The 18,907-nt window shown below is 27.6% G+C and overlaps 1 protein-coding gene across 1 annotated transcript; it reads left to right on the forward strand.

Moving 5' to 3' along the window:
* Nucleotides 1–9,096: 9,096 nt before the first annotated feature.
* LOC112598740 (polycystin-2-like) lies at nucleotides 9,097–18,903 on the forward strand. Its single transcript, XM_025345324.1, has 12 exons — nucleotides 9,097–9,173; nucleotides 9,323–9,439; nucleotides 11,353–11,477; nucleotides 11,901–12,125; nucleotides 12,678–12,906; nucleotides 13,298–13,543; nucleotides 14,714–14,803; nucleotides 15,398–15,550; nucleotides 16,354–16,577; nucleotides 17,491–17,618; nucleotides 18,309–18,357; nucleotides 18,416–18,903. The coding sequence occupies exons 1-12, from the start codon at nucleotides 9,156–9,158 to the stop codon at nucleotides 18,558–18,560; spliced, it is 1,749 nt and encodes a 582-aa protein (XP_025201109.1). The 5' UTR covers nucleotides 9,097–9,155; the 3' UTR covers nucleotides 18,561–18,903.
* Nucleotides 18,904–18,907: the final 4 nt, after the last annotated feature.

An 18,907-nucleotide genomic window follows, 5' to 3' on the forward strand; every position in this document is an offset into this window, starting at 1 on the left:
CGCCGGGGCGGGCTTATGCGCGATCGTCATTATACGAGCGGACCGTTGTTTTATATATATACGCGAGACCACCACCAAAGGTCCCTCGTCTCTCTATTGATATGGTAATATATAGCAAAATCCTCCCCCCGCGTACATTTATATATTATATGTTGTATTATGTGTGTGTGTGTGTGCATTATATTTATATATAGGTATATGATATACGCCGTTTTATAATGCAACATCAGGCTACACTATACGCGTATATAATGTGTATCTACTATACATGATATTATGTAAACTTATATATATATATATATATATATTACATTATTACAAACACGCCTACTCGATATACCGCGGTCACGCACATAATAAACAACGTATGGTAACTTGTGCTGTAAACAACACTGATGCGCAATTGTTTGAAATATTTTTTTGTACATTATATCGAATATAAAAAAGTGCCTACGTATTATTATTGCTGAGACTCTCAATGGCGATTATAAAATTAAAAGTGTGATATTTTTGTAAAAATGTCAACGCCAAAAGTCTTGAAGTAACACCTCAAAAAAAAAATATAACATAATATGTGAACAATTTTTGTTTTATGTAAATATAGAAAGATACCTGAAAATTAGAGATTACTACCTAAAATTTTCAAATAGACAGACATTTTAGCAGAATAATATACATATGTGCTTAAGAAACTCACAAATGTTTACGTATATATTGTTTATTCTATTAAGTATTTAGATTATGTTTTTGCAACTGAAAACCACTACGAATATATTTAAAATATATTTATACAAAATAATCCGACATTAGGTACTTTATTTATAAAAAAAATTAATATTGAGTTCATGTTTTTTTTTCTAACAATTAATCGTTAATCTGTACCTGCAGTAAACTCATTTCGTATGCATTTATTATATACGACTCATAAATAAACCATTAATAAACGTACTGAATTTTAATCACGTGTAATAATAACCATCATAAATGTGCATAAATTAGGTTAAGTTCCGATAATATTATCTAAAAATAATTAGTAAATAGAGGTTATGTGTTAAATTATTAAATTGAATTAAAAATTTGTATTTTTAAATAATTAATTTAATGTTTATTTTTTAATAACACTTAAAATACTTTAGAAACAACCGAAACTATTCTAACATACATAAGTATTAATAAATTAGCAATTTTTTTGTATAATTAAGTATTTATTATTTTTGAATAACGTTTTGATTTATCTTACTCATGTTACTTATAATAAAATTGAACATCTATAAACTATAACTATAATATTATTTTGAATTTTATCAATATATTTTAAATCAAAACTTTTTTTCAAATCTAATGATTTAAGGCTATATTTTTCATGCGATAATTTATCGATTAATTTTTTGCACAGTCTAAATATTATCCGAAACCATTATAGAACCAAATCAATTATTGTGCAAACGTCATCACAAAAGGGATGAAAATCCATTAAGCTCCCGGTATAACCCATTTGTTTTGTACTATTATTATTATTTCTAGTAACAACTATTTTGTAGATCGTCAGTGACTGAATCGATTAAATTCGACTTTGTCATAATCAAACGATCGTTATTAACAAAGCTCGTTTACATAATAATAGCTTAGTGTATATAGCAACCAAATGGCAGTTTACACTAAACAAAAAAAAGATAACCAACTTAAAAATTGAAAATTGATTTTTTAAATTCAGGAAGGATGTTTTTAATTATAACAAAAACTTTAATGTAAATTTACATAATTTTAACCATATACAAAATAAAAAAGTAGTCAAATGTTCGAAATTTATTTAATTATATTTTTCATAAAATGTTTTAAATATTAATGTAAATATTATTCCCAAGTTTTTATTAAGCAATAGATATTATACAATATTAAATAACCAAATAATAAATTTGTTTTAATATGAAAAAAATAATAAGCCATCACTAACTTTTTTTAAATAATAGTGTTATTTTTGAAAATAAACCAATAACCAAGAACTTCTATAGTAAACAATGTAAATATTTTTGATATTATTATGGAAGATAACCAAAACTAATTAATCTATTAAGAACATTAGTAAGATTAAGTATGCAATACTCATATTTTTGACTCTTAAATATTTTTCTTTTAATTGTGTATATTACACACCAAATTATAAACTCGTATAGTATAACGTAGAAGTAGTTATATTAAATGTTATTTTACATAGTTTTGCATTTTTATTAATTTAAATTTAACTGTGAATACATTTTATTATTTTTCATCACATTTTTTTTTCATAAAACTTTCATATTGTAGATAATTTTAATCTTAAATTTTAGATTTAAAATAATTTAATATTCATAATTTTCTCTTGAGTGAAAATTAAATTATATAGTATTATAAACAATTTTGTTATTGAAACTAAAAATTAAAATAATGATTGAAAATTAAAAATTATTATGTTAATATATTTATTAAAAATGATGAGTTATTTTTAATTTTTACTAAAAACCATATCGTATATTATAATTCGAATTAATAATAACTAGGTATCTAATGAATTAGCTAGGCGAATTTATTAATATCATATTTGATTTTTTAAAGTGATCCTTAAATATTCTTGGGTATATTTTCATGTATTTCTTAATGATTTAAAATTATATTCAACCTAATCCTAGTCTTATATTTCTCATCTATTACAAATATATGGAAGATAATAAATATTAAATAATACTCTGATATATCGAAATCTAATACATAACTATTTTAACAAAATGATATTGTTTTTACTTAAAACAATCCTATAAATATTTCGACAGCTCAATCTATTTTTGTATATAATTTTCCTTTAAACCATTTTTTTTTAGATGTTTTAAAATCAATAAAACTGATAGATTTATTCAACTATATATTATTTAGTGTATTGAATGATAAAACATCTTTTAAGTTTTAACAAATTAAAATAGTTAAAGCTTAACATAATAGTTGTACATGTTTACACCATACGATCATTAACTAAAAAGTAATGTTTTGTTTGAAATGTTCTACCAACGAAAAACGGCAGTCAGAATCAAATATATAAATATACATAATACCAATAAGGAATTTAGCGATTTAACTTATAGAATGTATAAATAACTTGTCAATATCAAACTAATACGGTTTTTAAAATTAAAAAAAAACTTCAAAGGTTAGGTTTGGTTAGATTAGATAAAATATCCTCTATAGTCTATAAGGTATTAAATTCTTCTATTATTGCTTTCAATTGAATTTCATAAATCATCAATCACACAATTCGTAAAACATACAGGAAATAACGAACTTATATGATATTATGAGCTTACTTAAATCTATTTAAATTTATGGTGACACTCATGTTCATATTTTTTTGTTAAATAGTTAAAAAAAAACTGATAGATTAGTGGCTAACCAATTCTTAAGTTTGAACTAATTAATTGCAATTATAGTGAATTTTCAAAAATGTTACAATTTTTTTTTATAATATAACGTTATAATTGAGCATAAACACGAATTTAAAACGTGTCACTTATTAACCAGCTACTCCGATGATTACATCAATATATCAATGACCTATATTTTGAAATACAATACTCTATGGCTAGATAAATACGCAAGAAACCAAGTAGGTAGAAACTTAATAATAATTTTATATTATAATAAATTATTACTGATAATCTTAATAAGACACGGTCACACTCGTCTGTGTAGTCTCTGTCTTACAACAAGTGTACAAAATAGACAATTTGCGTTCAGCGGGATAAATTTTTTGTTTCATTAATTCAAATATAAAAATGGATTCACCTAACATAAAATTTAAAGATAAATATGTACATATTATCTGTGTTCGTGCGTCAATTTAATACGATATTTCAATTTTTAAGCAAATTATGAGTGTAAAATTGTTGTTGATTTTTTACCGTAAAAAAATAATATTTATAAGACATACTCGTAAAAATTCATATTTTGAATAGGTGGATCCATCTGTATGATGATATACATGTAGTATACATATAATATTATACACACCGTGCTTGTAGCCGCAACGATAAATATCAAAAAGGTCGTCTCATCGGAATCGATAACGGGCAATTGACTTTTAACGAGAAATCGGAGCTCATAAATCGTGGAAGAGGGTCGTATAATAATATACATTGCAGATGCGATTATACACTGCAGTGCATACGCAACTAAATATATATTATTGTGTATACAGAGTAGACCGTTCTAAACGATACATTATTATATAGGTAGGCGTTTTCGCAATCGACTTCCTTTCACCCGGGGATCAGGACGAGGTTTCAGACGTGACTATGAAACTTGCATAGCGTATATACATTACGACGTATAACAAGCGCATAATATTATATTATACTTACATGTATCGCAAAAGAAACAAGCGAGATCGAAATGCAAAACTGGCCGTCGACGGGGTCTTATATAAACGCTCGTAATTATTGCTCATAATAATAATAATATGTATGTTAATGCGGCGGCCTGGCGGTCGTAAAACCGCGCGAGAAATGACAATGTATATATATTATTATTGTTATTATTATTATTATTATTATTATTATAACGCGGGTATATGGGGTGTTTCTCTATTGTCACCAAGGGTCCAAAAGGCATAAATAATGGCTAGAACTCCCGCACCCCACCACGCTCCACCCGCAGCAAACCCGTCCCGAAAAGTCTATTAGGACTCGGATGTGTGCGTGCACCAAGGGGACCAGAATATATGAATTATAGATCTTATTAAATCGGTAACGACCTTTTTCCCCGCCACCGTTTCACTGGTGTCCGAGAGACGAGCCCGTTGGCGTATGTTGTGGTTAAACAAACAAATAGCTTATATTATTATTATGTAGGTCCCAGGAAAAATGTGAAAAAAAAAAATACTGGTATAATGTAAACATTAAACATCTGATTATACGATACGTCGCGAGCGACGGCAGCGTGACAACAATACGCGGGGTCCGGATAAACTGTACGTTATAATATTGTTATTATTATATTTTCGACGGTGATTATTCAGCGATATGTGTATACGCATATCATCGTTATTATATTATTATTCCGATTTTTTTTGTATCGATGTCCTTACAATAATATCGTATCATGTCGGCCAGTAGTTCGTTCACGGCAATCGACGATCCGGGACAACCGTCAGATCCGATCGTACGACCCAAAGGTAGGTGGTATATATTGTGTTACCAGTACCCCGGTCGGATTCGGTACCTAGATATAATTTCGACTGTTAAAAGTTACGATTTAAATAACAAGTACCTATACAGTTATAAGTTACAACAGTCAATTAACTTCTATAATATAACGTACTAACTCTTAAAATCCGTCCAAATAGCATCCTTAACACAGGGTTTTTGGTTTAATCATCATGATGAACTTTACACAATGCACATGTCACATTTTTTAATTATTTCATTTCTTGTATTAGACTTATTAGTTAAGATATAATAAAAATTATGAATTCTTGTTAACATTTCAAAAAAAAAAAATTAAAATAGAAACGCATTATTTTTATGGGCTAGTTTAATTAGTACACATACATAAAACCTACCATAAGGCATCATTGAAAAATATTTATACAACTAATGTTATTTATTATATTGTATAGGTAGTTTGAAATCGGGAAAAAAAATATTCTAACAGTATTTATCTATCAATCAACTATTATCATTTATTATATTATACTATTTATATAAATAAATATATTTTTATTCAACTGTAAATTTCAATTCTACAAAATCATTGCTATGTTAAACATATGTGAAATATTTCACACACACACCAAAAAAAAGTATTTCGTTTTATACACATAATCTTTACCTTGTTAAATTATACATTTGAGTACGTGAAATATTTAATTTATTTGTGAATAATAACATATATTCAATAACACGCGTTGTCCGCACGACTTTTTATAATAATTTTATTGCCTATTAAAATACATAAATATCAGAGTTATAAAAATATACTATCGCAATTGGTGATAATTATTAAAGTTTAACTACATAAGAAATGAAAATATAATGGTTTGTAAATAACTTTATCATCACATCATTAATAAAAATTAATGTATATTACAATATTTTTGTATATTAATGTACATTTCACATTCACATTGAAACTGTATTTTATTTATACGTCAAATAAAAAGCTGGCAAAAATATGCAATATTTAACCAATTTTATTTGGTAGGTATGTAATTTTTGAAAAAAATATTACAATATACCATGGTTATATAATTATCATAAATTTCTAAACAAGAACTCGTGTATATTATAATATTATATTTACGACTTCGTGGTGACACAATTCACTCTAGTTTACAGCTCTAATTTAATAAACACAGTGTATTATTACTGTTTATTTGTTTTTTTTTTTTAAACTACCTACACGGCTTTTGTATTTCATTATAAATCTAAAGTTATGGAAATTAATAACTCTGTCACTTTCGTAAGTTACTTATTTTATTATTAATTTATGAATATTAGTTGAAGAGTTACATTTTAATTGATCGTATACATTTCATTAAATAATAAATAAAATGCATACCTAAATTATTTAAATTAGATTTAAAAATAATAAAAAAAGTTTTTCTTAACAATAAATATAAAAAATACATTCAAAGATTTTTTTTATGCAAGGGTAACTTTTTTCTCAATGAGTAATAAATATTATACCGACATTTGAGTGAATATAGCAACATTATATAAGTTACTTTTTTTTTTACTTAACTTTAGCTACTTAAATCAAAAATATAATTAAACCTTATATCTCAGAATAAATACCTAACTTTTACTCCAATTAAATTTAAATAAAAAATAAAAAGCTATAATATAGTAAAATTATGAATTAAGTATATAAACTATTTTTAAATTAAATTATATTTATTTGAAACCATTCGTCATTCCTTATTTAAATTAAATATTTGTATTATTTATTTATTTTATGTATTTTTCCGCTTGTTCGACAGTAATACATGCTACATGTACATTATACATAATAGAAATAACGCTATATGCTTCAAAAAGGTAGCAAACAGAGTATTATATAGCACTCATCTATGTCCCGCATATTAATGTAATTTTTGATTTATGACTTATGAAGGACTTCGATTTATCTTTAATTTACTTTTGGTGTTAAAGATTACACGTTTAATGGGAAAACTTGGCTTTTTAATTTTACGACGTTCAAATGTTTATCTGCACTAACTCTTCTAATATATTATCCACCGATAAGAATAAACTTATTTAAATAATACAAGTACACAATATACAGAAGTTACTTTGTCTGTTTGCACATCATTTCGTATAATACCACCAAATCTACAAAGTTATAAATTCTTTATTAGAGTAAATATTATATATTATATAATATCTCACATAAAATTGTTTCAGTTAAAAAATATTGATTTAGACAACATTTATTAATCATGTTTATTCTTTACGAAATTTTCGAATTGTTAACAACAATAAAAAAAAGTAAAAATATAATTTACATTCAAAAATGTTATTTTGTAACGACTTAAAATATTATGAAAACAATTTTTTTTTACTGTAAAAATTTATTGATTTTGAATGAGTTTAAAATTTTTAAAGATCAATAAAATTAATAAATTACATTTCATTATTAAAATTTTTATAACTGTAGGTATAGACTGTTGGAAAATGCGATAAATATACACATGTATAAATCAAAACCTTTTAAATTTAAACCCTTATAATCTGTTTATATTTAAGATAAAAATATATTAACTTAAAAATATTTTTTCATAAATGTAATTCAAATTCAAACTCAAGGGTGAATTAAAATTTCCATTAACATTTTTTTTTACTGCACAAACACCAAAATAAGAAGTTAAACGGTAATGTAATAATAATTAATACGTTCTTTATACAGTGAAAAAACACGAATCAAATTCAGTCATGCATTCAAAATATTTATCATGCTACCTTTATCTTTATACACACTATATAGCATAAAATATTAAAATAATTAGAAGTAGAGTTATGACTTGCGACAATAATCCGGCACAACTCTCTACTATCTATAAGTACACTTTCCAGCTCGCTTGACTTTTAAGACAAGTCAAATTTGAATACAGACGTGTGTCATGCAAACATAATATTCCTAATATAATTTAATTAAACAGTGGATGGGGAGAGTTCTCAGTGGAATTAGACCTGCTCACTGAGACTCTATATTATTATAAGATATAATAGTTATAATAATAATATCTCATATTATGATATATTCAAATGAATGTCTATCCCGTCAAGATGCTTATTGATATAAGTAACAACCATCATATTACAATGTAATACATCAGAAATAATTATATAACTATATACTATAAACTATATTATAACTATTCAAGATTATACATTTACACACATTTTAATTAGCAAATTTAGAACGAAAATAAATTATGATATATCGAATCTAACGCGCATTTCGATTTGCAGTCATATGGAAGACCCGCCAAATCGCTCTGGATCAAAACGATCGTGAATTGTACATCAAACTTACAATCAAAGAACTAGTAATTTACGCTGTGTTTTTTGTAATTTTCTTCACATGTAAGCATAGATCGAGAGCCGCATATAAATAATACTACAAAAAACTCACCTATGGTCGATAGTTGTAGATATATGTATTATAAGACAGTAGCGTATTTGAGCGAGCGTTCAATTATGGATCATCCCTCTTCTGCAGAAGATTTCGTCCTTAAGGTTGTTTTTTTTTTATGTTTAATAATTAAATTTTTAAATTTTCGAATTACCACTTAATTAAATAAAAAATAATATAATTGTTAAAAAAAAAGAAATTTTCAAAAAGTTATTCGAAAAAATTATTAACCCACTACTACCTCCTCCTCACATCACACACACGCACACAACACGATGGAGCTTCAGATACGTCACTGCAGTGTTTATTTATCAATAATAATAACAGTAAATTATTATTAACAATTGATACACCGCGATACAGCATGTTCCAGTCTGTACTCATACGAGACGTTCGTGATCAACAAGGAAATATCGTCGTTATTCATGGAACCTACTTTCTCGACGTACTCGGACGACGATTACGACGTGTCCATCAAATTCAACGACATCATCACTATGTCGCACTTTTGGCAGGTATAACACGTAATCTCAATCCACTCATCGAGAAAACCCCAAACTGCCAAGTGCAGTGTTATACCCAACACCACGTCATTATATATTATATTTGTGCGGTACATACTGACGAAAACATACCTATAATACGACATTTCATTTTTGTACAGTACTTTCACAGCGTGTTGTGCGACAAATTGTATGAAATTCCCACAGGCGTCGAAAAGGAAAACGGTACCGAGTTACTGTACGAAAACAAATTTCTGTTCAGACCCAGAGTGAGACAGGTATTTTAATATTTAACGTTCCTAAATTATTATAATTTATATAAGTATATTGTACAGCGTTGGGAAGTAACTTAACTTACTTAACACAAGTTATAAGTTAGTGTAAAAAAAATAACTTTTTAAGTAGTTTTATGGCAATTTAATTACATTTTATAAGTAATTTCAGCTACTTTTTGCAATAAAATTACTTAATTACTCATTATTTATTCATTTTTTTTTTTAATACATTTTAAGAATTAATTGATAATAAAATGTAAATATATCATATAAATAGAATTTTATGACAGTGTATACATTGTTTTCATTATTATTTGACAAAAAAAAAAAAATATTACTTTTGGAATGGAATCCCAAAAAAAAATTGTATTAGAGCAAAATTAATGTCTGTTAATAATACCATATTATTGATTGTCATCATTACATAATTATTGAATTATTGACAATAATTATTAAGCTCCAATTATGATATTTTTGAAAAAAATAAATAAAAAGTAATGCAACTTGACCAAATAAAAAAAAGTAATTTAATAATTTTGAATTTAATTACAATTTTGAAAGGTAATTCGTAACTTAATTTAATTACCACAATAAAAGATAACTACCCCAACACATAATATGGCACGGGTGCATACACGACTGCCACGACGTTCGTCGCACCTATAAGTAAGGTATTTTTACCATAGGTACCTTCCTGTTTTTCTTCTATAACATTTACACAATAAACACGCGCGGTTAACAATTATCATTTATTATTACAAGCACATGAATCTCATCAGAAGCACATATGTGTATATAAATATATGTATTTACCGCGATGTATCGTGTACAGCAATGAGTATACAGAATGATTCACCAAGCATGCTCACCCCCATTTTTTCATCTGATTATGAATTAGTTCAAGTTTTAATTTTTGAAATTTTTAAATATATACTTAAAGACTATATTTTCAAATTCTTGAGATTCTTTGCACTACTTCAGTGTCTTGTGATAATATCAAACTCATTTTGTTACTGTAGGTTATTTAGTGGATAATTTTTTTTTTTTTTAATTTTGATGTAGGTACCTAATTTAAAATTCAAACGATTAATTTTTAATTTATTAAAATGCTTAAACAAAGAATAAATACTCTTAAAATAAATACTGATAATTTAATATAAATTAATAAAATTTTCGAATAACCATATTATCTACGCTCATTATTGTGAATTTATTATCCTTAATGCACAAACTTAAATAACTCAAAAAGTACTTAGGTTGTTATTTGACAAACAGAAGCCTACATCTCCGCGAGACACAAAATATCTTAAGATATCGAAAATATGGTCTTTGAATATATTTAAAAAATTAAAAAATCGTGTTTTGAATAACTGTGTTATTGAAGATGATAAACGGTGTAAGAATTTTGGACACTCTGTATAATATAATAAGTGGTACGGCGCGTTGGTAGATACCTATGTCTATTTCCAAAACAAAAAAAAAGTATCTACATCCATTATTATCTAACACGGTATTACGCATGGTCTTAAGGAGTACCTATGTTATAAGCCCGTCGGGATTTATGGACGCACGCGTCGGTGCGTATAGAGGATTAGGTACGCGGTAGGTCCTACGCAAGATTCCCATTATATAAATATACGACTGCTCACATCTCGCGTTATATGACCGTACCGGCGGCGTCTCATTTAGTGTTTGTTTTTCGATGACTTCTCAACAATATTATCACGTCGTAGTTACCTAAAACCATACCCATAATTGTGGCTGCTTGTATTATACGCGATGATCGGTCGTTGTTTCTTATTAAAAAAAAAAATAATAATTTAAAACGGTACTACGAACCGAACCAATATAACTGTACGCAGAAATATATCCGAAAAATAAAACAATAGGTAAAAATATTTGTTGTATTACTATAGGTCAGGGTCGAAGAAGGACACTGTGCAATCAGAAACCAATTCAAAGGATTGTTCCAGGACTGCTATGTACCATACGACATTAAATATGAAGACAAAACGAGTTTTGGACCAAAAAAAGGAACACAGTAAGTTGTATCGTCTACTACTACTATTGATTCATTGATATTAAAATATCCTGTGGAGAATTATTTCGGAAAGTTTTATGCTCTGATCGCTTGTTAGCTTAACTTTTTGATATTCCTTAGTTCTTCGTTTTTTTGCGGGAAAAAGTTTTAGAAAAAAAAGAATAAAAATTTTGAATAGTTTTCTCCTTTTAAAAATACTAAAATAATTTACTTGATCCTGTTATGATGGATAATAAAAGTTGAATAATTTCCCTGTATCTGCAATTATAAGTTAAACGATGGTAAATTTTATGAGTACAGCAGACGTGGCTCTCCGATCACATCTCGATATTATTTAGAATAACAAAATTGTAAAACATAAATAAGTACTTATACTTAAATGAATGATACTGATTGACTACATCATTTAATTTTTGCGTATAGATGGGTTTATTCTGACGGCTCGAAGACTCAAGGCGTGTTCTACCAAGGCGAAATTGCGTCCTACGGAACCGGCGGGTTTTATTTCGATTTTCCAAAAAACAAAATTGATGCGAAAACGATAATCAGTGACCTCGAACACGACACGTGGTTGAATCGCGGCACCAGAGTCGTTTTCGTGGATTTCGCTATTTACAACTGCAACATAAACGTGGTTTGTGCTGTCAAGTACGGACTTATTTTTAATTTATTTCCCGCCCACCTATACGTGTAGAACAGAACAAAACGTGTATACGCGCATCAGGTATTAGTTATTACCGTACTGTAATTTATAATTACTGTATATACGTTCATATATACTTAACCTGTGGTCGTTGAGCATTTTTATACGGCCCATTAGTCCATTTACATGGCAATAATTGACTCAACATAAAAAGCACACTAATTTAAAAATTATATTCAATTACCATAATAGGTGCAATAAAATATTAAATGTTAAACAATTACATAGGTATTTATTTTTATCATTTCAGGACCCCTTACCCTTTACGTACACGGTACACCCTAATTACCATTTGTCGATATCTGCGTAACGTAATACAAATATGTATATGTAGCCCAAATATAAAAAAAGCTACAGCTATACATTGCACTATTGACCCGCTGCACTATCCACCATTGTCCAAGTCATTCCACTCGATAAACCTCTGTTATATTAATATTATTGATGTGTTATTCGGTTGTCATTAATTCAATTTTAACGTTCCGACGTACCCACAGACTAGTGTTTGAATTTCCGGCGTCCGGCGGTATCGTTTCATCGTCTTCATTTCGGACCGTCAAACTTTACAGATACGCTGTGGCCGATTCGGTGTCGACGTTGATCGGCATGCTTGCCGTCGTCGGGTTCATCGTTTATTTCACGGTGGAAGAAATATTTGAAATTATGTACTTTAGAATGGATTATGCCTCTATATTCTGGAACTACGTCGATTTCAGCATCGTGGCCGTAAGTCTTTACATTTTTTCCATAAACAGGTGATTGATTATATTTATATTTAACGTAGCTACGCGCTATACTATTATTAATATATATATTTGTATCTCATCGTACTTGAAACAAACCATTAACTTGTGAGTGCAAAAAACAAAACAAAAAATGTATTCGAAACATGGGTGTACGAAAACAATACACGGCTAGTACACCCTTCAAATGACAAAGTATCTTGAATAAATTACGTCATATTCATACATAATTATTAAATATAGCCGTGTTTTTTTTTTTTTTACTTTGTAATAAAAGTTGCCATCATCTTTATTTTTTTGTTTATCATTAATTATATTATATTTTGTACAAACAATAATAATTAAAACATGATAATTGTAAAACGCTGCTCCAGTTAGGATGGTGGGCCATCGAAGTGGCGTCGATGATCATATACAAGGAGAGGTCTTCATCGGGCAGCAGTCCGGAGAACGCGATCGCGAAAACCGTAAGAAATCGTATGTCAGTAGAATACCTGATAGCAAGGCATGAAATCCTTGTACAACTGACAGCTTATTTGTTCTTCCTTGTGTGTGTTAAAGTCATTAAGTACACTGACCTGAACAGGTCGATGACCATCGTATACTTAAGCGTGGGCAGGGTAAATAATATTACATTTTAAATTATCGTATTATTACATATCATACAAATAACCAGCGATCGATTTAATATCATATTCAGTGGAATATCTCATTTAGTGGGGCCAAGAGGGGTTGTCTATAACCAACAGGTTATTTCATTCTGTTATAGTATAATATTTCTCATATCTAATGTACATATGTCCAATGAGATTAACCCTTCAACTTTATTCATACACTTCATAAATTATGCCTCAAGTTTACAAATAAATACACATAAAAGTGAAAATTCTTAATTACTATAAATATAATGATGCCGTTAATTCGGTGATTGATGTATGAAATAAATCAATATTACATAGAAAATTACCAACTGACATTAGTTTATTAGTAAGAGAGTACATTTTATATATATTAGAAAGCATGTTAAGGATAGATAACAGGTTTATTTCTAAAATTAAAAGAATTAATTTTTTTTTAAATTTAAACATTTAATAAATTCAGGACAAATAATAATATGACTATGAACTAATTTAAATAAAAATTTTAAGTCCAGTAATCCTATTGTTTAATGATATTATTTTAAAATAACAATTTAAATCATCATATCCTATAGAGGAATTCTTTGAAAACTACGTTTATACCATAAATATCTTCAAAAATTGTTTTGAATAGATGTTAAACATTAATTTTTTAGTCTCACAGAATACTATCTATATGCTAAATTAAGGATAAATGTTCAAATTTAGACCGAACAAGAGAATAGTATAACATTTTTAAACCTGAATCATCGTTAAAATCTGTACACATACGTTTCATTAAACCTCATTTCATAAATTATTTGTTTTTTTAATAATCAACATGATTTTTAAATGAAAGTTTAGAATCAAAATTAACTCCCAAGTCATTAACGATGTAAGGTATCACTGTATCAGTGTATCACTTTTTTATTCCATTACTTTTTATTTTTTGGTTTCGAATTTTGAAAAATTTCATTATGAACAATCTTGATCTCAAACATTTTTAGGTTGCTTATTTAACTCAATAATCGATTAATAAATCCACCACCACCACTAGTTATAAGTTATCTACAATACAGATCTGTTATAAATTATTCAAACGCTACTAAAAAGTATAATAATATTCACATTAAATGTAGTTTATAATACAATAAATTGTTGTTTTCATTTCAGTGCCTCAAAATCGTCGCGGGATACCTGGTGATGATGGTTTTTGTTGTGAGCTCATTCGCAACTCTCGGTTATTTTGCATATGGATCACAGGTAATTAGGACCCGGTTAGGATTCTAAGCAAATATACTTTTTTTCTATATCTCATGTTACTTATTTGTGTAACAAGTTTCAGTAGTATGGCTTCCAACCTGATAATCCTTATTACTATCATAAAAATACAAATTATAAGTGTTAAAAAATGATTATATATCTAAGTATTTTTTATATAAATTAAATGATAAACAAGAAAATAACTGCATCCAAGTTGGGTCCAAAAGTAATTACAGTTTTAAATTTATCTGAATTGCGTCTGTACATATAAAATTAAATGTATTCGAATTAGGACCGTATAAAATAATAATTATTTATCTTATCGTATTATTATGCATAATACAAGAGTTACTGTCTTAAATTTAAGGTTAAGTAACGTTTATAAAAATAAAATCAGTTATTATCTAAAATGTTTTTTTTTTACTAATAAGGATATTACAATATTTAAATGACGTTAACAAACTCATAAATTTATACCTTCTCAAATTCACATAATATTTATATATATATATATATAATATACATAATTAAATACATAGACACTGTCATTTATTTCTTTGTTTTTTCTCTAATATACTCTCACTTATTAAACAGGTAAAAGGATTCTCGACCATGTATGATTCTGTTCTTTCGTCGCTCAGAATACTGATGAGAGACTTCGACTACCAGACACTCCAAGACGCAGATGCTTGGTTCACCACATTTTTCTTCGTATTTTTCACGTGTGTGGTGGTATTCGTTCTCTTGGTAATTATATAATTATTATAAATACGTACACACTATATTTTATACCTTTTTCAGGATAATGCTCTCTCCCCTGCGAGTCTACAATTAATTAAAACATCGAAATACGTACTAATAATTTATAAAAATATATCAATCAAATTAACATCATTAAAAATTCAATAAAAAAAATAAAAATGTTAAAAAATTAAAAAACTATAAAAACATTTTAGGATCTAAAAATATTGATATACTCGTATAATAAAAATATATTATATATTGTTTTTATGATATAAAAACAAGCATTATTAATTCTTCACGATAGATTTCTTTCATGTCACTTTGAAAATCTTAGAATTTTGAATCATCTGATGGATGTACATACCTCCGCATCATTCTTCTTTCAACTGTTTTTCATCCATAAGGAGAACAACATTATACCACATTTTTATTTTGTAATAAACCATAAACATTCAATATGTTTAGTACTGGTCCCGGTTTGTTGATTTACAAAATTTTCACTAAGACTATCAGTTTTTTGAACAAATTCAATTATTCAATTGGTAGTTAATTCAAAGTTAATAATACTTTTCATTTATCAGTTTTGGATGGCAGTCTTTACATTAGTTCTATACTTATTTTTTTCTATTAAATCGTTACCAGCGTGGTATACCTGATCACGTGGTTGTTGTAGTTAAAAAAACATTTTCGCTCATCACACCCGTACCTATACCAGTTATACGATTATCCTTGTGTGTTAAATAATAATATCACTCCGTGTCTGTTTACGCAGTGATATTATTATTTCACTCGCTCTTGTTTTCCAGACGATGCTTGTGGCGATCGTGTTTCACGCGTATTTCGACGTGGACGTCGAACAGTCATTGGAAGGCCGACAACTGTACGTGAGTGACAAGATATCGGCGTTCGTAGACCGCGTGCTCGCCAAGATAGGTTTCGATAAATGGGCGGCACAACGTCGCTTTGACCGGCTGAAAGACGAACTGGATCGCCGTATTACCTATCAGAACGTTTACAAGACACTGAAACGGTAGAATATGGTATTATGATGTGTATATAGGAATAAGGTGTGTGTTTATGTGGATTTAAAAGGGTAGACAAAGTAGGCATTTGTACAAGTCTTATTACTCGTACTTTCAACCCCCTACTATGCATATGGGGCATATTCGTGATATTACTAAGCGGTTCTCTTAAATCCCAACTATATTTTACCGGGTACCTAATCTATTTAACATAATACAATCATTAATTAAAAAAAAAAAATTTAATACATATACGTCATAATTTTAACTCTTTTTATCGTTATTAATTTTTAAATTTTTTAAACGTATGTTAAATTTTTCATTCCAAAGCAGAATATTTTTTTTTGAGTATTTCGATAAATGAAAATCGAATTTTGGACTAGTATAGTTAATGAGTTATAACTTATGATTTATTAGCATTTAAAGTTTTGATGAGCAGAGTGGATTGGACATGGGGTACCCCGCAAATGTTGATCCACTACTCTATTTGTAAAAATGTTAAATACTATTATAACCAATATACCATATATCCAAAACATGATTTTCATGGATCAAAATACTCCGAATAATATTTTGCTTCAGAACATAAAATTAAATCAATGTATGATGACATTTAAAAGAACAAAAAAACTTTAAAAAAAAGAAACGATAAAAACAGTGAATTTTTTTTATTTTTGATGACTTACAATAATGTTATATCAATATTTTTAAAAACATTACTTTTTTCTAAAAAAATTATAACAGTTAGTGTCGCAAGTTGAATGGATCACCATGTATAACTATATTAACTATGCTTGACTACCAGCTATACCACGCTATACCTAAGAATAATGACAACTAATTTCAAAGATCAATTGCATAGATGATTAATTAACGCTATAAGCTATAACGTAAAATGTTTAACCTAACCTTGTTTTGCAGCTGTGGTTTTACGGACTCTGAAGTAGAAAATACTCTCACTAGATACGGGATCGAACCACAAAAGACAGTACACGAAGACGAAGCTAGACAGATGTTCCGGGACGTATTGAAAAACGTACCAGAATCAAGTACACATTTTATTATTATTATTTTATTTTTTAAACTGTATTTTCGATCATAACAGTCTATTGCCATTTTTTTGATAATAGGTAACTACTATGCCTATTACTGGCTATTACTAATAGTTCACTTTTTTATATGTTAACAACACTTGACGTTTTGGCCGGTTTTCTGTCTAAATTAAGTTTATAATCAGTCCATCTTGGCACTCAGAAACCGTTACGATTTTTAAAAAAAAACTTTGTTCGAAAACAACTTAGTGTATTATATTGAAAAAATAATATTTTTAAAACCATATATATTTTTTTTAATTGTAACAGTTGGTAAATGCGAAAATGAACTGAACAGATTAAGCATACGTATTTATTAGAATATATATTAAATTAAGATTTATCATTTTAAACAAAATAATGGTTTACATTCTATTTCCCGAGAAAAGTTAACGCCATGTTACACAAAAAACTTTTAATTTTAAAATTAATAACTTCAACAACTTAAAGTAGTTTACAAATTACCCATCTATTACTTGAAACTGATGAAATGATTTTGCTTTGTTTTTCAACTTCTATAAATAACTATGGTTGTATTCGAAAATCGCACACTATTATTAAGTCGAGTTATCCATCTAGTACTTAATAAATTATATACGGTTTTTTATAAAATATATATTTAAAAATAATATATGAATTGGTTTTTAGATAATAAAGATCCCGAAGATAAGACTTTTGATGAATCAGATACCAAATGGCAAGTACATTATCTAAATTATTTTTACCGAGCTGTTTTATAAATAATAAGGTTTCAGGTTGATCAAGAGAGTAGATCTACTTGAAAATGCATTAGACGACGTTCATAAGAAATGCGATATTGTCATAGCACGTCTCGATGCAATACGAATTCAATTACCATCCAATTATGCAGAACAAAATCTGAGAGATAACCCTTCTTAAATTTGCAATTATTATAAGAACTTTTTCTTTGCAATAAATGTTAGCATACTGTTTCCTTAAAATACCTACTTTATTGTAACAAAAAAAGTCTAAGAAACGTTAATAATTAAATCAATTATTATGTATTTGTACGGTTCAGGGCTTATCAATGTCAACTAACGAATCGTGCAATTTTTTTCGAAATTACATAAAATTATCCCGCATTGACTTGTCAACTAATAAACCAATTAAAACAAATTACACAAACAAACATCAATAAACGTACTTCTATACATATAAACAATAATCAGTTTTAAAATTAAAAATTAAAATCAGTATTTAAATTCTCGTCATATTATATTTGTAGT

Source organism: Melanaphis sacchari, unplaced genomic scaffold (genome assembly GCF_002803265.2).
Source record: "Melanaphis sacchari strain LSU unplaced genomic scaffold, SCAv2.0 Contig4_pilon_pilon, whole genome shotgun sequence".
NCBI classification, from domain to species: domain Eukaryota; kingdom Metazoa; phylum Arthropoda; class Insecta; order Hemiptera; family Aphididae; genus Melanaphis; species Melanaphis sacchari.

Bases quoted from the DNA above. Each gene is read 5' to 3' on its own strand.
- LOC112598740 (XM_025345324.1), top strand. The intron at 11,478-11,900 runs GTAAGTTGTATC...TTTTGCGTATAG, and splicing joins GGACCAAAAAAAGGAACACA to ATGGGTTTATTCTGACGGCT. The intron at 12,907-13,297 runs GTAAGTCTTTAC...ACGCTGCTCCAG, and splicing joins TCGATTTCAGCATCGTGGCC to TTAGGATGGTGGGCCATCGA.